Genomic DNA, 20,559 nt, shown 5'->3' with positions numbered 1-20,559 from the left:
TAGGGCCTTGTACTGATTAACCTGCAGAGGACCCGGCCTCTAATCACTGGAATCATTATTTTAACGATTTCACTGTCCACTTCTGGTATCAATCCAATTTATTTCATGTAGGTGTGGTTAATCATTGTACACAGGGAATAGAATACTCCTTTTCATTTTTTTTTACAATTTCACTTTGAATTGTACAATTCCGGATTCATGGTAGGGCGCCCTCTTTAAGCGATACTCAAGTCACCAATTGAATTATTTGTACCCCGAGCACAGACTTTTCTGGTTTGGTTGCCTTTTTTTGTGTTTGCTGTTTGCTAATATGCTTAATTATTGCTGAAATTTATCTAAAACTTGTTTCTGAAAATTTGAAACTTATTGTAGAATTAGAAACATGTAATTTCTGCTCAAATGTTAACAGCCAATCAGAAAACAGTATTTTAACGACGTCATCAATATTTGAAAATACTTTTATTGAATTCTACGGGTGAAATTACCCCTATCTACCAAATTTAATCATACAAATGTGTGAATAATGGGTTTTGGCGCACTTTGGGTTCATTCTGGCCCACTGTGCGGCGGCGGCGTCGTCAAAATTGAAATCTTAACCAAGGTTAGGTTTTTGAAATGTCATCATAACTTAGAAAGTGTATGGACCTAGTTCATGAAACTTGGACATGAGGGTAATCAAGTATTACTGAACATCCTGCCTGAGTTTCAGGTCACATGATCAATAAGGTCAAAGGTCATTTAGGGTCAATGAACTTAGACAATGTTGGGGGATCAATATATCTTAACCAAGGTTAAGTTTTTGAAATGTCGTAAAAACTTAGAAGCTACCGGTATATAGATCTAGTTCATGAAACTTAGACATAATAAGAGTAATAGTGTATCACTGAAGATCCTGCCTGAGTTTCAGGTCACATGACCATGGTCAAAGGTCACTTTGGGTCAACGAACTTTGACCATGTTGGGTTATATTTGTGAATTGTCGATCATCATTACTTTTTATTGAGTTCACAAAACTTGGACATAAGAGTAACCATGTATCCCTGCCATATCCTGTGCGTGTTTCAGTTCACATGACCAATATTAAAGGCATTTTAAGGTCAATGAACTTTGGCCGTGTTGGGGGTATTTTGAATTGGCATCATAACTTAGAAAGTTTGGCTCTACACATGTATTTCATGAAACATATAGACATAAGGGTAATCAAGTATGTTTTTTACACGTCGTAGGTCACAGTCATGATCATGGTCAATGGTCATGTTGGGTCAAGTATTTTATCATCATAATTTTATGAGTGTTTTCTTTTGTGAATAATTATTCAATAGCTGTTTTCAATGCACTGCTGCTATATCGAATCGCGTAATGAAGGCGAGACTACTAGAGGCGTTCCACTTGTTATATTTGATGAAAGTATATAATTATCCTACTTCCGTCCCTTGCGTATAGTTGAGTATACATGTAAAAAAAAAACGAGCTCGAGATTTGCATACTGAGATGCACGACGCCTTTTTCTTTAGTGTCATACATATATATCATATCCATTCTTGCAACAACACTTTTTGGGATCAGTATACCATTATTACTTTGATGAAATTAGACATTTTTATCTTGTTCACGATTGTAATACAAAATGTGCTTAATATGTCCCTTTTCATGCGTAGGCATACTTCCGCTCACGTTTCGTGCTCACAATCTCTTTAGACTGTAATATGATAATGTTAATCTGGTATTTAAAATTAAAGTTTAAAATATTACTTTATTTTGGTTATTACAACCAACTCGAATTTTAGCTATTCGAGCAGCTGATCCGCCCCTGTATATAAGAATCATCTTTTCAGGAGTCATTGTCGCCAAATTATGTGGTGGCTCAGAATTAAGTTTAACGCCCGCCTCTGAGCAGGTCGTGGGTTCGATCCCCAGTCAAAAATAAAAATGTGTTTTACATCATAAGGACCCACTGGTAAACGTATATCCAATCTGCCAATATTATAGGCATATGACTCTCACAAAGATATACATGTATATTCTTGTGTTTCTTTTGGATATTTTTTCAAAACTTTCAAAATAACTTTCGAAACTCACTCAATGTTCCATTCCCTTTTTCCCGTGTTCCTTTTTTTTCACAAGAACCCTAGATCAGCGCCTTGAGGGATCAACCGCCCCGGCCATTGGTTTTTCAAGAGAATGAAACTAAGATGGAAAAGGAGGAGAGAAAGAAGGAAAGGAGGAAGAAAGAGAAATGGAAAGAGAGCTTAAAAATGAAAGATTATAGGCTGTGATTGAGAGGGAGAGAGAGAAAAAAAAAGAGATCTGTCTTGCCCACACTATACCCCTGCGCTGTCCCTTATAACCCCCCCACACACAGAATTGTTTTATACAAGTAGTATAAAAATTTATACAACCACTGGTTATCCCGAGCCTCAGCTAATTATTGGTTAAAACTTAACTGCAAGTAAGTTGTCTAAAGTTTATACAGCAATTGCTTAAATGTTTTAAGCAATAATAAGATAAAGGTGTTATACAATTTTGTTGCTTAAACTTTTAACTTTAGGAGTTGGTTAAAGGAGTTGCATAAATATTAGGCCATCATTGGTTAATTTGATTATTTTAACCCACACTAATTGCTTAAATTTTTGATATTAAGAGGTTGTTACTATTCTCCGAACCTGGGGACTTGATGTCCTGATTGGGCAGTTTAAGGGCGAGTTTACCGTATATTTGAGCGTAGTGTTCACCGTAGTATCAAGAACAAAATACTGTAATTTTGGTGATTTTATTTTCTGAAATTTGAGTTGGTTAAAGGAGTTGCATAAATATTAGGCCATGTTTGGTTAATTTTATTGTTTTAAGCACAATAATAAATTGCTTAAATTTTAGGAATGTTGTATTAAGAGGATAAGATTGTATTTTAATCCATGTTGGTTAGTTTTACTGTTATAACCATAAAAGTTAGTTAAAATGGTATATACTGGAACACTGCAATGAAACACCATGCACTCAATCAAGAGGCGAATTTGACATATTTTAAAAATAAACAAATTGCTTTCAATTTACTCTTTGCCCGGATCCACTATTTTACAAAGAGATCCTCATCAAGCCCGCATATCGAAGGCTACTCGGTATGGTAGTTTAACGTCACATTGGCCTCGCTCGTGGACACCAGCCCATGCCAGAGCCATGACGCAATTATTATCGTCAAATTTCAGAAAATAAAATCACAAAAATTACAGTATTTTGTTCTTGATACCACGGTGAACACTACGCTCAAATATACGGTCAACTACTCACCTTTAAACTGCCCAATCAGGACATCAAGTCCCCAGGTTCGGAGAAGTTCCTCCACCGGGCACGCAATTTTCTTCTGATCGCCAATTTCCAATCGACGATCGATAGAAAAAGTGACGTCAGAAGCCTTTGCGCGCGGCATGAAACAGCGCGAAACCGCAATCATGACTCATTTTTATGCAATTAATGTTGAATACTTTCATAATTCTTTGGCGCGAAAATATTGGTCACGTGACTCGTTTTATTCAATGTTGAATAATTTTGAGCTTTTATCAATATATCGTTCGATTTTTTTTTATTCAACGCAAAGTTATAAAGCAACTATATGCTTTTTATACAACTTCTGCAATTTTTATACAATTCTATTTTAACTTATGCAATTTTATACCGTGTTTTGTGTGTGCAGTTCTGCTGTATACTCGTATAAACGAACTCAAATTGACTAGATCAGTAGCCAGCTGGGTGCAACTAATATGTAGTCAAATTTTTGACGTATAGAGCCTATTCTAGTCAGAAATAACTCTTGTTCTAGTAAAATATGACTAAAAATAGTCAATGTGACTAGAATAACAGTTACACCCAGCTATATAGCTGACCTGAGTCATTTTGACTGATTTGTTTTGGGAGTGTATATAGGCCTATTGAGAGATGGTCTATGCTAAAAAAAGACAGTAAGAATCCATGTTGGCTTTGTTCCTCACTATTCATGCTATTATGAGGTATTTAAAGATCAAGTGGCAAAGAAATTAAAGGAAATTGTTTCTTTATACACCCAGGCATCTGATAACGCCATTCGGCTAAGAACCCCTGAGAACCTCAATGTGCGCCTTTGTTTGCGCACTTTAAAGGTGGCGGATCCAGCCCTTGAAATAGAGAGGGCGCAGATGACAATTTCCTGATATTAAACTACATAATTTTATGAAGGTTCAATTATCAATTCTCAAATAATAACAGAGGGAGCATGTGGCACTGTTCGAGAAAATCAATCACTATGATCGGGGCGGATCCAGGATTTTCGAAAGGGGAGGATATTTTCCCTAGGAAAATTTGACAAGTAAAAAATAATAACAAATAGAAATACAAAATAAAGGTTTCAACCAAAAATGAAGGTAATTTTGTGCGACGTAAGATTTGACAAGCCAAAAAGAAGAAGAAAAAAAAAGGTCCTCACTTGTGTATGAAATACAGGACACTCTATTCATGTTTTGTAAATCATGAAAAGGATGAGTAATTGGGACTCTTTCTAGATTGATAATGCGAGCGCAAAGCGCGAGCAGAAAATTTTGGATATTCTGATCTGAAACTGGGTAATGATTTAAATATAGACAACAAGCTGCATATCTGAATTAACATGCACGCGCGGGTCCAGCTTTAGACCTAGAATATGGGCATTCTAAATACATTTTTTATAATGAAAATCAATAAAGCGAGCGCGAAGCGCGAGCTTAAAATATTTGATATTCCGATCTGAATGTGGGTTAATTTAAGCTCTATATTTCAAGGACTTTGTAGGAACTTTGTGAAGTGGATATGGATCGATCGCACTTAATAAAGAGCCGATATTTTTCATTAAATCTAGTGTTGACATAGGACCGGGACCTTCTAAAGACATTTTGTCATATGAAAATTATGACTATCTTACTATTCCTCTCCCTAATCGCGAGATAAAAGTTGTCGATATTCTATTTTGTAAAAGGGACAATTTAATTATTAGATTAATATCTAATATAAACCTAAGCCTAAAGAGCGCGCGAAATTTGTTAATAATATGGCATGAAAACTGGATTTTCAAGCTCTTTTGTAATTATGATTATAGGATGCATGAGATAATATATTTTTAACAACTTATGTATGCGAACGCAAACCGCGAGCTGAAATTTTTGATAAGCAGTCATGAAATAGGGATTTTAAGTATTTTGTTACAGACTTAATATTGAGATACTCATCAATCAAAATGTAAGCCTTCAGTGCGAACTGATACTTTCTGACAATCAGACCTGAATTGGGATATTTTGAGAATTTTATGGAAAACACGAAAATTATCTGTAGGCCTACCTGACAAATCAAATTTTGCGATCGCGCATAGAGCACTTTAAAGAAATCAATTTGTAAATCAAACAAAATAATGAAAGTTCGATTTCCGAGCTGAAATATGTTTTTAATATTGACTTCAAAATTTGATATTTTAAGCTCCATATTGAGCAAGATATGTAAACCACCTCGCAGGCAATGCGAGCGCGAAGCGCGAGGGATATTTATTTCCAAGTATTCACCTTTTTTCACTCGTCTTCCTCCTCTTATTTTTCCTTTTCCTTTTCTCCTCTTTTCCCCTCTTTTTTTTCTTTTTCCCTTTATTTATTTATTTTTGCTCCGCCAATGGGGGGGGGGGGGGGACGTGCCTCTCGCCCCCATTCGGATCCGCCTATGATTTACATAGGGCTTGACTTGTGACTGCTAAGGACTACCCCTTCAAAGAAACAAACAAAAATCAATTTTGAGCTGCTGATCGGGGAAAAGATGGGTGAAATTTATTTCGCCCCCCCCCCTATTGGCAAATGCTGGACCCGCCCCTGCTTATTCTTTATCCATAATAAGCTTATTCCTGACGTGTTTGCTCAATTTGATTAAAATCCGTAATCCTTTGCGATGTGTTTGATGTTGGCACGATTTTTGTTTTCATTTGAATCAGTATTTTTTATTTTTTTAATTATTGTGCCTTATTCCCCCGGTATCATATGCTTTTGAGAGGAGGTAATACCATGCACGCACAGTACGTTTATCATTTTCTCTGCCGCTATTTCATGACGTCAATGAATAATGAGATGATTCGAAAATGTGATGGGTCGGGTTTTGAGTTGATTTCGGCACCGTACCGCTCCTCACACACAGACACACACGGCTGATACATGGAGCTTTACCAGCATCCGAGAGGCCTTTCGTACGTACCGTAGCAGCCGACGAATTTTGACGAGATATATATATTATACGGTATATGTACGTTGTTTGTTGCTGCTGCTGTTTCCCGAGATCGTCTGCAACGAAAACCGGTAAGATATGGTTGTGACATATTTGATATTTTTCATGTTTTATCTGGAATTTAATGGATTAAACGATATTATTAGATCCTATTCTGTGAAATAGGTGAGATGAATGGTGAATTCTTGTTGAAAGAAATGAGCACAGCCCGAAATTGGAAGTTAACGGTGATCGTGGACGATAAGGAGTTGAGTGAAACGAGTCACAGGCGCCAGGCCAGGCCCAGTCCAGTCCAGTGCTTGCCATGCCAAGCGCAAGCCCTGCCTCTGCTCGCTCTGGCCCTGCGCTGTGTTGTGGGTTTGCAGCTGCGGCAGTTACTGTGTCTGTGTAACAAGTGTTATACTAGAGCCATTCGAATGAAAATGAGATGGATGTACGCTTGGAATTTTGGATAGGGACCTGCATGTGCAACAGTGAAATTCATGGAATTTGTAGGCAAAGAGAGCTATCTAGATTATATCTAGATTATAGTATTTTATTAGTATTTTAATATTGGATCTATTAATGTTGGGACGTGTTACATGTAGCTACTGAGATTTAAACTTGTGTGAGGGGGGGGGGGGGGGGCAACTGCCCCTCCCTACCATCATTTTCAGCACCACAGCACCAACCTCACTGCACACAGCAATAATTTACTTTGTTTGGTATAAGAAAACTTGACCAATCTGCTCCAAACAACATTTCTTTTGCCCTCCATTATTTTGAACCTCATTTGCTAATTAAAAAAAAAAGGAACCCAGGTGCCACAACAGGGGGAAGGGGTGGATAAGTCTAGTGCGTAAGTTAGCTGTCCCCATAGCGCATTATTTGAGCATAATAAGCTGTCAACACCTGTCCAATTCTAAATTAGATACAATGGTGCATAGTGGGGTTCCCATGACCTAAACCAAAGAACACTAAAAGTTATTTTACTTTTTGCATGTTTATAATAGATAGACATGTATATGTATGTATCTTATTCTTGTGACAATTTTTTTGGTAGATCTATGTAAATGCACCCAGTGAGTAGTGATTACTTATTTTTGCTTGTCATGTTTTCCCAAAAAATAGGACACCCCCCCCCCCCCCGGCTTGTAAATGTATCACTATCAGCCACTGAAATAACACCATGGATGTGAGACATGTAGTATCACTCAGTCTTTTTTTTACTTTAGGGTTTTGTATTTTAATAGCTAACGAGTTTTATAGTTGACCAGATAATTGTATAACCTGAGAAGCTCCCTTACAAATTGGTAGTCTCTGGGGTGTATTAATGTCTCATACAGACTGATTGAGATTTCTTGTCTTGAGCCAGGCCTATATTTGGAGCAGGACCAATTTTTTTAGTGTCAACATTCATTTAGGGTAATGTAAATTATCATTGTTCTTTGCTTGGTTCTTTGGAAATCTAATACCTTAGTTATGTGTTTATCGGAGGGGGGGGGGGGGGGGGGGTGGGGGTAATTGCTCAAGCAACAATTGCTCCTATGGGAAAACTAGTTATTAAGCCCAACACCCTACCACACACATAAGTCTAATCAATATTATAAATTGTCCATGAAGGCATGAACTCCATTAATATCCTGAGCCTTACCTTATGTCTTTATAGTGAAATTGCATATAAGTTACTATTGCAGAATGAAATATAAATATAAATGTAATAAAAGCATCTTACTCTGCAGATCTGGATCAATTGTTACTGCCAAGAGGGTGAAAAGAATATGGGGGGGGGGGGTGTACCATAGATTGATTTGGGCTGAAATCCACACAATTGAGAATTGATTCTTTTTTTCAGGAAGTTGATCGGTTGAGTGACATAACAACCCCTGTTTATTGATTGATTATAGTGTGAGAAAGAGTGAGCTTGTTTCATTCTTGTTCTATAAATGGATGTGTAGTGTTACATCGTTATGGGTGTATTAAAGGGCAAAAACCCCAGCTGATTGATTTAGATGATAATCACAGTACTTAGACTAAATATATAGGACAAGGACAGTGACAGAATATATTCAGTATAGGTTGTACTTGTTGTATATCATCTCTGCTTTATTGTTTGCATAATTTGCATGTAGGTTTTCTGTTTTTAGTGATTAGGGCCCCCCAAAATTCCCATTGATGTCTATGTAAAATATGATGGACATTGCATTTTCTCAAAAGATGGGTGCAGAAACTTTTTGAAACAGAGTCCTGAAGACTCATCATATACTAAAAGATATGACTAGCCTGTTCCTAATTTGTGTGTCAATATGAACATGGTCATGGAACATTATCACGATCATAATCATATGCGTGATAGATATTGGTGACCTTCAATATGATAGTTATAACGTATGATGTGCAGTATATAAATCTTTCATTTCCTGCATTAGTTCAAGATATCTAAGCTTTCATGACAAATAATACAAAAAGAGATTACCATTTGGCATTGGAATTATACACATGTGAACTAGGAAAATGTGGACCGTCGGACATAATCCATAAAGCTAATCATGTGGAAAGGGAAGGAAAATTGATATTACTGTAAAACATGTTTAGTCACAATCCAAATATGTTACTGTTTTTTAACAAGTGTGGATGGATGAATGATAACAGTTTTCTAGCTGTCACAATGTGAGTTTATAGTAGAATTGGCAGTACATGTTTACTGCATCATAAAATATGAGAGAATTGGTGTTGTGGTAGTGGTAATATTACACCACAATATTAAGAAAATAACCACTTTTTTCTTATCTGTATTTACCCAGGTACTTTTTGAGGTTCATTGCATTTCCACATGGACTTCCACTATGTGAGAACTGAACAGCCTTGTGTGATAGAGACCAACCTTTGACCTATACCCAGTTCCACATCAGCATTTACTAGACATTCTCTAAAACTCTAGAAAGTGAGACATGTCACAATGAGTACCTACATGTATGAGTTAGAGAGATAGCCTGAAGTTACATCAGTGTACACTTTGCTAATTTGAACAATTCTGCTGCTGGAGACAGGTGAGCACAGAGCTTGACAGACAACATGGCCCAGACAAGGAGGTTTGTTGTATGGCAGCTGCCTACACGTCTTAGCTTGAGGATAATCCTGTGCTTTCTGCTTCTTCAAGTTTTTACAGTCTCTGGAACAGAAGCAGCAAAGAATGTCAATAACAAGACAGTTTGTAAACCGGGAGTAATCTTGCCTATCTGGGAACCGCAAGAGAACATAACCCTTGGAGATAAGATCGCCAGAGCTATTGTGTACTTCACTGCACTTGCGTTCATATTCCTCGGAGTGTCCATCATTGCTGACCGCTTCATGTCGGCCATTGAAGTCATCACTTCAAAGGAGAAAGAAGTCACTATCAAGAAGCCCAATGGAGAGATTGTAACTGTGAATGTAAGAATCTGGAATGAGACTGTGTCTAATTTAACTCTTATGGCTCTTGGGTCTTCAGCTCCTGAGATCCTGCTCTCCATTATTGAAATTTGTGGGCGAAATTTTGAGGCAGGAGATCTTGGCCCAGGAACAATTGTTGGCAGTGCAGCATTTAACCTGTTTGTTATCATTGCAATATGTATATACTGTATACCCAATGGGGAGCTTCGGCGCTTGAAGCATTTAAGAGTGTTTTTTGTTACCGCTACATTCAGTATATTGGCTTATGTGTGGTTACTTGCCATTTTGAAGCTCTTCTCTCCTGGTGTCATTCAATTGTGGGAAGCAATAGTAACACTGATGCTGTTTCCTGTGACTGTTATTTGGGCATACGTTGCCGATAAGCGCATCTTTTTTTACAGATTTCTCAGGAAAAAGTACACTGCTGAAAGGGTCGTTAGGAGGGGGTCCAACTTGCAAAATGCAATGGAGATGGGCGAGAATGAGATGCATGAGAATCATCTCAATCATGGAATGGATGGCGTTGAGTTCAAGGGCAAAAGATATAAGGATCTGGATGGAGATGTGAGTGACATCAAGGATTTGGAGGATTCTAGGAAGGAAACAATTCGCCTTCTTAGGGAACTGAGACAGAAACACCCAGATGCTGATCTTGCTACCCTTGAGCAGATGGCCAACTATGAAGCCCTCAACAACCAGCAAAAGAGCAGGGCCTTCTACCGTATTCAGGCTACTAGGAAGATGTGCGGCGCTGGTAATATCCTCAAGAAGACATTGGAGAAAAAGCGAGCAAGTGTGGCAGAAGTGAAGATAGAAGTACCGCAGGATGACTCCATCACCCGCGTATGCTTTGACCCATCCAACTACACTGTCATGGAGAATGTGGGAAATTTTACCATCACTGTTGCGCGACTCGGCGGGGACATGAACAGCACCGTGTATGTTGACTATAAGTCAGAAGACGGTACGGCCAATGCTGGTTCGGACTACCACTATGCTGAGGGAACTCTAATCTTCAAGCCAGGGGAAACCCACAAGGAGATTCCCCTCAGCATCATCGATGACGATATCTTTGAGGAGGATGAGCACTTTTATGTGCGTCTGAATAACATCCGTGTTGGTGGCCCTGACGGGATGTTCCAGAGCAACTGCAATGATCAGCAAGCACAAATTGTGGAGCCACTCCTTGCCACCATCACCATCCTGGACGATGATCATGCTGGCATATTCCACTTTGAAGACAAAGTTGCCAAGATTCCAGAATCCTCTGGAGAGGCACAGTTCAAGGTTGTTCGATCTGCTGGAGCAAGAGGCATGGTGCGCGTTCCCTACAAGACGATCGAGGGAACCGCCAAAGGAAATGGAATCGACTTTGTGGATGTGGAAGGCGAGCTGGAATTTGAGAATGACGAAACTTGGTAAGTACTTTTTCCCTTCCTGCTAACAATAGATTTGCTACTCATAATTATCATTCACTCACTTAGAGTGTTTGACTATAGATTAAAACAGAAAGTGACTGAAATTACCGGTATACAAAAAAATAATAATTATGGGATAAGAAGACAGTAAAAAGTAAAACAATACTCTTTATGTACCTGGTATGATACTACACTGCAGTGCTTTAAAAGGTAAACATTGCAGTTCTTAATTACATATTGTGTACACCGTATTTCACAAAAAAAAAAACCCAATGCAGATGGTCACCTGACCTTCAGAAATTTGTCAAGCATAATATAGATGGAGTCCATCTTTCCCTGTTTCAAGTTATTGCTATCCCTTGTGTGTGTTAATCACATTCTGCTTACTTAATTACCATATATCATGAGAAAAAGTGCTGTAACCAGTATTGTAGTTCAGGCGAATCTACTATCCTGCTATGGCTAGCAGATGTCTTCATAATCACTAAAGATTATTAGGGGGAGGGGAATGTAAGCATGCAATATGATTTTCATTCAAAGATGAGATCATAAAACAGCACATCTAGATAAAATTTACACTGGTCACTTATTGACTTATATCTCTTACAGAAATTGAGTAAATACAAATGCCATGTCTTAAGAGATATTCCTCAAAGTGAATTATGTGGGCAATATCACAAAATTTCTTAAATTTGTATTGCTTACAAATTATCAAGTTTATTATGAGGTACAGATTTTTCTGTTATGTAACACTTAAATTCATCATCCAGTCTTCACATTATTTGCTACATGTAGTTTTTAAGAAATATACAAAAGTATTTTTCTAAAGGAAAATATTTATTTTAGTTAGGGTAAAATTCAGGTGAAGGCTGTCATTCTTCCATTTAATAAATGGCACCATTTGCAATTGATTGATAGTTCTGTGTTCAACTGAATTTTGCTTGAATATATTTCATCTATCAGTTATTGCTCTAATCCAGAACTTCCAATCTAATTAGGGTATCAATCACTTTGTGCCGCTTCAACACCTTGCCACCAGGTACCTCTTACCCCCCTGACTGCCCTCCACCTGAGGCTCATTAAGGGTATACACTGCTCATCATATTACCATTACAGTGTCGGTCTGTCTTCATCGGCCCAAGTTATTCAGCAAACTATCACATCCAAGTTAATTTCCTGATTGTTGTCTTGTATGCAAACGCTATTATTACTATTAGGCTATTTCTTATGTTGTATATCAACATTACAATCCTGATTCAACTTTTGTTTTTTTGCGTAAAATAATGATCTTCATGTATTTGGTCTGTTGGTTAATTATCCAACAAATTTACAAGGAGAAATGTATTCAAGTTTTGGTTCTGGATTAATTACAGTGTATGCATGGTACCATAACGTGATGGGGCCCATAGTGCACATACTATTTAGCCCAAATTCCCACTTGGGCTGATGGAGAGGGAGTCTCTAGAATCTCAGGTTTAATATAAAGAGGGCTAATTAGAGCTCGAATTGTGTGATTTAGTAAACCAGGGCTAATGGAGATTGACCCTTAAATGACAAGGTGTGAGATCTCTAAGCTTGGGATTTACGTAGATAGACAGATTGCATAGTTTTGCTGAGTACTTGACCTTCATTTTTGTGAATCATAGTTGTAATATGATATGTTGTGATAAGTGGATGATTATATAGATTGGAATGATCTTGTTAATGTCATTGATTTAATAAGGGCTGAAATAAATGTAGAGTATGGGACTAATCAAATTAAAAAGGAATTGCCTGGAACCCTAGTCAATTCAAACTGTTCTTTAATAAAGTTTATAGCACCTGGTCTAAAAGGGTCTTGGACTTGGTCTCACCATGGATCCTACTATCCATGTCTAGAGTAAACTGAAGCAGTGGTTTACGGTAGTCAACTTGTCTGAAAGGGCTTAATCCCATCTTTATTGTGTCCACTTGACACAGATGACGCATACCACTTCCAGCCAAATCCCTGTGGCTGTGAAGTGATTTTGAAGAAAACCGGTTTGACGTCATGGGGGAAAATTTGCTGGGCGTTTTTCAAAATTATTTTCATAGGGTTTCTGACCATGTCTCATAGAGAGAATTGTTTTATATTGACAGAAGTAATTATCATACACTTGTAGGTGTTCAAGAAAATTAGACAGAAAGTCTTATGTAGTTTGCTCTCAATGATACAATTTGAGATGTCTTTCTCCGGCTTCTTCTTTGAGCTACTGATCCAGAGTGATACCTTATAATGAACTTTTTTTGCCAAGTTTTTTTTAATCAATATCCATTGAGAACTTTACCATTTTTTAATGTATTTTTGTAGTTCTGGAAATGAAACCACTGGTTTCAACCCAGTATTTGCTCACCTTTAAAAGTGGAAGCCATTCCTGATTATGATTTGGTTAAAATTGGAGTCGCTGCATAATGTACATGTACCGGTAGGCTCTTTTTAAATTTGTATTTGTCGTAAAGTTACCAATTTTGCTGAACGACCTTGGTGATTTTTTGTGATATCAGTTTTACCTCTTCTCTATCATCACGCTTTAAAATAGCAATTTCCTTCTAGATAGAATAGCCTTTTGTAACCTGTTTAGTGTTGGAATAATTTGCTTTAAAGTCTGTGTTATAAATGTATATATATAAAATGTTTGAATTTCAGAATTGTACTTTTTTTTAATATGCACCAGTACGGTGTATACCTTTATTGAATCCTACAATTATTTCTCATCTAGTGCTAATCCCTGCTCTTGTTTTCTTCCTCGCCATTACTTTCTTTAATGTGGCTTGGTTGTGCCCCTGGATGGGGGGGTTAGCATCAGCTAACAATAAATGACGGGGTTGACATTTAAGTAATTGAGGTGGTGAAAGCCTGGGAGGACCTCGGCACTGGAAGTCAGAGGCGAGTGGGAGGTGATAGATATTAGTTGGTGTCTAACTATAGGTCTTTGCCGGCCTTTTTGTGAAATGCAATCTATTTTCAATCTCAAGAAATATGACAAGGAGGATACTTATTGATGACAAGGGCTTTTTATTCCTCCTTTCATCACATTAATCATTTCATTTTGAAAAGAAATTGTTCTTCTATTTTTGATGTGTGTATTACAAATTGTGCTACATGTAAGTGTCCCATAATCATATACTGTATATCCTGAAAATATACAGTGTACAGTAAATCATTTTCATATTAAGGTTATCTACGAGCAACTGGAATACTAAGGTGCTAAACCACCTATTGTACCTAATTTCACACAAGTTTTTAAAAAGATATTTGTATCAAGACTAGCCTAGTGCTCCTTTCATGTACGAAGTGGATAGACTTCCTTCAAATTTCAATATTTTAGGGGGCTGCACTCATCTATAGCCTACAACACATTCCAATATTAAAGAAACATTTAATGAAAAATTGAAAGGGCATTTATAAAAATGTTTTATCCTTTAAGGCAGATGAGAATATTAAGAATATCAGCTACCAACCACACAAGAAATAATGGATACCGACTGATACTGTTGATTCGATTACCAATTTTTTTTTGAGACAAAAAAAAAACACCTTGACTGCATCATTTCCTGTGCGCGTATTGTATAAAAATGCATCAGCAGTGCTGATACTAAGCAGTGCAGGGTCTGCATTGGCCGCATATCTGCAGGGTTTATCTCACTGGGTTTTTACCCCATTGATTTTCACAAAGACAAAATAAAGTTAATTTGGAATGGTGCACTTTTTAAGTTGGATTTTTTTAGCAATTGGGTAAATTATCTGCACATTTACCTATTCAAGAAGGGTGAAAATAAGTGTAAATTCTCTTACTTTTGCTGCGGAAATATTGCGTAAAAGCTTTATCAGGAAATAGGCTTAACAATAATTTGTGATGAATGCCCGGTAGTCTTTTCTGCTAGCAGAATATACAGTGCGTCCCACAAAAAAACGAAACCGAGATTTATCGATGATTTATCATAACTTAATCACAAATACAATAGACAAATGACCTACCATTTTAAAGCTTAGAATCTCCTCTTTCATCTGAAATAACTTAAATTATTTCTCATTCATGCATGAATGAGCAAAAACAATTTGAAAAGGGGATACCAAAAAGTCACTTGGCGGCCGTATCTGGGTTTTAAAAAGAAAACCACATTTTTAAAAAGTTCAATATCTGCTCTTTAATTTGATACCTCAATTACAGAAAATGGTCAAGAAATAACAAAGTTCTGGTTATTTGAAATAAGGCTTGAATTTCAATAATTTCATAAAATGAAGAGGTTTTACAGGCTAGCGTTCAAACTCACTCGACACTCCGTTTTGTTGACGATCAGCCATGCATTAAGTCTTTTGTTACCGTGCGATAGCTTCTGTGGGAAACCGGTGAAAACACGTTTATTTAATGAAATTATGGAAAAACAAGCATTGTTTCGAGGGATCATAACATTTTTACTACTTGACCATTTTCTGTGATTTAGGTATCAAAGAAAAGAAAAGATATTGAACTTTTTAGTCATGTGATTTTCTTTTTGAAATTCAGATACCCCCCCGCCAAATGAGTTTTTGGCATCCTTTCTTCGAATTGTTTTTGCTCAATCATGCGTGAATGAGGAATAATCTAAGTAATACCAGATGAAAGAGGAGATTCTAAGCTTTACATTGGTAGGCCATTTGTCTATTTTATTTATGATTAAGTTATGATAAATCATCGCTAAATCTCGGTTTCATTTTTTCTGGGACGCACTGTATGGTTGTGCAAATTACACTAATTGGTGAAGAATAGAATACTGTGTCCTCGGGTAGTAGAATTGCACCTTCAAATTGGAATTTTCATGTGTATTAGTCTCCAAGACGATGCTATGATATCACTGTGTGTGGAGCTGACAGTCTGACATGTGGTGGGTGTTTCATAAAGCTATTTGTAAGATACAAATGACTTTACGCAAGACTGGTGATCCTTTCTTGTGCTATGTGATATCTCTACATACATGTAATAGAGTTATACATGTATGACCTAAGAACAAGTTCCAGTCGTGCGTAAAGTCGTTTGTAACTGTACAAACAGCTTTATGAAACACCCGTCAGGAATTTAACATCACTAAAAATTTCTTGTGTTGTTCTTTATTCACACCAGTGGTGTAGTTTTTTCAAATAGATTCATTGAGTATATGAATATGTTGTAAAAGGAATGCACACAAAGTAAACTGTGAGATAACTGCGACAGTCCTTAAAGTACATTGCATGCAGAGGAATAGCTGGAATATTCTAAATAACTTTGGTGGATTTACATGTAGGATCATGCATGCTCATCTACTGTACAGTGTAGTGTGAACAATACTCTGTGCTGTTCACGTACATAGCTACTGATTACTGAGCAATGTTTTATTTTATTGTACACTACCAAATACAATAACTGCCCAAAATCTAACAAAAATCACTGATGATTAGAACTTGTGTTACATACATGTACTTGTACAGTGTACTTTGTAACAGAAGTGTTATTTTGGCTTTATAGTTCAGGGGTGTTACAATATATACATGTACATCACTCATTTTATTATGCAACCATCCACATGTATATTCTGGATTCAGCACATTTCATCCATTGGTCTACTTTTGGTGTGTAAAAACTAGGCTCAATTTTTACCTTGTTTTATAGCCCATGAAATGTTAGTATTTCAAAGAGAAGACCATGGCAAGAATATACACCGTAGATGTGTTCACTGTCCAGAAAGTGCATCATACTTAAGCATCTTTCAGTTTGCGATGTAACTCTGCATTTATTAAAAAAATTGAAAAATTGTTTCGTGCAGGCAGTAGTTGGGCCTGATAAACATGTTAGTATTGAAGTTGCATTGCAGTTTTAAAGCTGTCATATTAACATACATGTAAAAGATTAGTTGGTATTAACCTACCTGTCTGCAATGTGTTGAAGTTTAGGGGGACGTTCAAACACTTCTTCTATTATAAACTCTCCCTTTCATCAAACGTGATAAATGCACAAGTTTGAGTTTGTGATGTGAAGATGGATGTACCTCGGGTATTCTCATTGTTTTGGACAAGCACTCATCTAGCACTTTGAGTCTATTGTACCATTGTACATGTAAATACCCTCAAGTGTGCAGCATCACCACTAAAAATAATATACTCTTTAATTCGATCAGCAGTTCTTTATTTGTGTGAAATTATGAAGCCTGGCACATGAGTATTTGTGTGGTTGTTGTGCTATTATGGACATTGTTATTTTCATATAAACGGATCCATCAGAGTGATCTAAGGAAGATGGGAACATACTCATAATACAATCATTAAATATGGATCTTTATTCTAGTTACATTGCGCTCTGAGTTAGAATCCAAGTCAATTGCCCCTTTAAATTTAAATGTCAAAGTTTATTTCTATTTTTACATCATATACTGTAAATGGCATACGTCTATAAACCCATCTTTGAGCGGATTGCAGGTGAACTTCTTGGCTTGCTAAATACAACATTATAAAATTGTGTATTGTATATTGTGATGAAGTAGGGAGTGTAGCATATGATTGAAAGGTTAGTGTTAGCCTTCTTGATCCATGCCAACACACATTGTACTTTACAATCAGCATCCATGGACTTGAATCCCAAAGCGATGCTATCCATTAGGGGTAATCTATGGCATGTGTGCTTTAGCGTAAAAAGCATTATTGATTCAATGTCATCTTTAATGGGATGTTGAGTCTCGTTAATAAACACACTCCTTGACCATCACTGGCTGACCTGTCATACTTTCTAAATCTGTTAGAAGTGCACTCTACGCATTTCCCTTTTGAATGATGAGTTGCATTCAAGTGACTATTTTTCACTCTAGAATCACAGTTTGCAAGATATTTAATCAAAGTTTGGTTTAAAATTCTTTCTGTTCTTTATATGAATAGACATTTTTCAAAATGTAAACACAAAATTCTGAAAATAGTGCATTTTCTAGAAAATAAATGATATAGCAAATAGAAAGAGAGAGAGAGAGAGAGGGGAGGAAAAGATAGAAAATTTTGGAAGTTGAATGATTTAATTAATTTTTCTTTACATTACATGTACATTCTAAATAGATACAGTTCCTTTTGCTGATCTAATACATGCCCATGACACTGCTTATCTAGGTTTTAATTGATTCAAGTTATTAACCTGATGTGTTTATAATCTTTAAGCAGCACCTGTAGTCTGTTAATAATAAATGTCAATATGGTAAAGTCTTGCGTGTTCTAAATCGTATTTCATGCTGTCAAGGATAGCTGATTTTCTCTTTCGTATTGCAGATCCTCTATCAGTAGAAAAGTTTGATATATTAGTGTTGTAATGGCTCTTCTCGAATCTTAAAGTTTTTTTTCATGGTTCAGAATGACAAAATCTTTAATTTTATTGTATCAATCAAGTATTTTGCAACAAGCAATTACAAACGTAATGTGCTTTACCATTTGAATAGCCTTTACAAAATGAATTCCATTCTTGGTAATTTTGTATAAAATGACCTTTTCTAACCCATTGCTGGCGGATCAGCAAGGTAATATAGTGGTAATACGAACTGGAGAGCTTTGGATCGTTTCATTTCAATACACTGTTATTGCAATTTCCATTTCATACTCGATAAGGCCTACCCTACCAAAAATAAATTGGTTGAGATTTTATTTGACTGTATTTGTTACTCTCTTTATTGGAAGCAACATATTTTCACATGGACCTGCTTCCCTCCAACACCACTTTAATTACTTGTCTCCCATCTTTCTCTAAATGTCAATATCGAAGCAAGGTGTCAATTGGTTCCCATTTTTTTCATTTGGATGGGTGCGCAATCATGGTTATTGTGTCGATCATTACAGGGATGCCAATTTCAGATCTGGTTCCCTTTTACACAAAGCATAGTAATTGATGGTATTGTTGATTTGTGCAAGTGATTACATGTAGTGATACATGCAATCAGTTGTAAAATCAGCCCTATGATCAATAATTAAAATTTGTGTTCCAGGGTCCTGGAGTGTTTGCCTGACTTTGGTATGGCATGAAGCACTGTGTATACGTTTTTGGAAAAACTGCGACGAAAAGAGCCTCAAATAATCAAAATCTGAGTTTGTGATATCAACAGCTTACATGAAAGATAGTACATTTGGAGACACATACTGCTTTGCTATTTTAATCTTACAAAAATAGATTTGATGTCATGATAATATTTTCTTTCTTTTGAAAAAACCTGAGACCATATAGTGAGAATTTTGAAAAAAGTAATGTGTTGGTTTCCACCTGTACATGTATCATGTAGATGTTCTGTTTATGTAGTTATATGTGTCTCTAATTATAACATTCTTTATATTCACATTTGTTTTCCTTTGCCTTTTAATATGATTGCTCCACTAGTTTATCCTTGCAGTATCAAATCATAATTACATTTGCTGATTTCATGTAAATGCCCCCCCCCCAAAAAAAAAAAAGTATATTCCTGCATTGTACATCAAGCTTCTTAAACTCTTGAACATACTTTTTTTCTGCAGATCTATTAAAAATTATATTTACAAATTGCATTGGAATGGAGTAAGCTCCATCCAGTCAAATAAACTGATACTTTGATTTGAAATGAGTCGATTCTCAGTTCATGCTTTTTGTCCCTTTACACATAACTTAAGATCATGTTAGACCAAATAAATATCTATTTGGCTATCCAAATCAAACTCAAAATTCTGGAAGCAAGTCATCCAGATTACCAAGATTTGAACTGGTCAAAATTTCTCACCATCCCTTCGCTTTTGGCAATCTGAACACGAGTCCCAACCATGCACACAAGCAAGCATGAATGTGAACTTGGGATCTGGGCTGGTCAAAGCATTTGTATTCTTTCCCATTAAGGTTAGGTTTCCCCTGGTAAGACGTGCACCTCTTTGCTCAGTCCAAATGTGCTGCATATATCAAAATTCTTTCACATCAAGTTTGGCTGGCTGAAAGCCGAGAGATGTACATTCAAAGAAAGACATTATTTTTATTTGGATTTACAGATATTTAAAAGATTTTTTGATTTGAATGTCATGTGTTGTGATATCCAAGTCATTCAGTATATAATTTTCCCCAGAACCTTCACAAGGCAAACCTGCAAATAAGCATTGTACATCCATACCCTGACGACCAAGCTCTACCACAATAGATATTCAGTGCAATTATACTGCGGTTGACCAGCTATTGCATGTACGTCAGAAATGCCAGAACTGCGGACACCGATGCAATCATCCTGGGGATGAGCATGTCTGAGCATTAACTTCCAGCCATAATCCGTAAAATTTCACATTAGACTACTTTTCCTTAATTGCTATAGTGTGACCGCAGGACATGTATGCATGCTTCCAGTCCAGCCAGCATGGATATGATGAAGACTGCTCTCCCAAGGGTAAAGCAAGTAGAAAACCTCAAAAGAAAGAGAAAGAATTATTTATGCAGACAAGCAAATAATTTTTAGACAGCCAGAAGAT

The 20,559-nt window shown here is 36.6% G+C and overlaps 1 protein-coding gene across 2 annotated transcripts; it reads left to right on the top strand.

The window, feature by feature from the left end:
- The first annotated feature begins 6,127 nt into the window (after positions 1–6,127).
- On the top strand, positions 6,128–14,836 carry LOC129264924 (sodium/calcium exchanger 3-like). 2 transcript variants are annotated; one of them, XM_054902889.2, is made up of 2 exons: positions 6,128–6,329; positions 9,042–14,836. In XM_054902889.2, exon 2 carries the CDS (start codon positions 9,313–9,315, stop codon positions 11,089–11,091), a length of 1,779 nt encoding a protein of 592 aa, XP_054758864.1. In that variant the 5' UTR covers positions 6,128–6,329; positions 9,042–9,312; the 3' UTR covers positions 11,092–14,836. The 2 variants fall into 2 exon arrangements, with proteins under 2 accessions (XP_054758864.1, XP_063958042.1); XM_064101972.1 differs by lacking the exon at positions 6,128–6,329 and adding an exon at positions 6,627–6,749.
- The last annotated feature ends 5,723 nt before the right edge of the window (positions 14,837–20,559 follow it).

This window comes from Lytechinus pictus, chromosome 7 (genome assembly GCF_037042905.1).
Source record: "Lytechinus pictus isolate F3 Inbred chromosome 7, Lp3.0, whole genome shotgun sequence".
Taxonomy (NCBI): Eukaryota; Metazoa; Echinodermata; class Echinoidea; order Temnopleuroida; family Toxopneustidae; genus Lytechinus; species Lytechinus pictus.
This window is presented reverse-complemented; position numbering and strand designations above follow the sequence as displayed.

Excerpts from the sequence above, each read along its gene's own strand:
- LOC129264924 (XM_054902889.2), top strand. The coding sequence starts at position 9,313 with ATGGCCCAGACAAGGAGGTTTGTTGTATGGCAGCTGCCTACACGTCTT.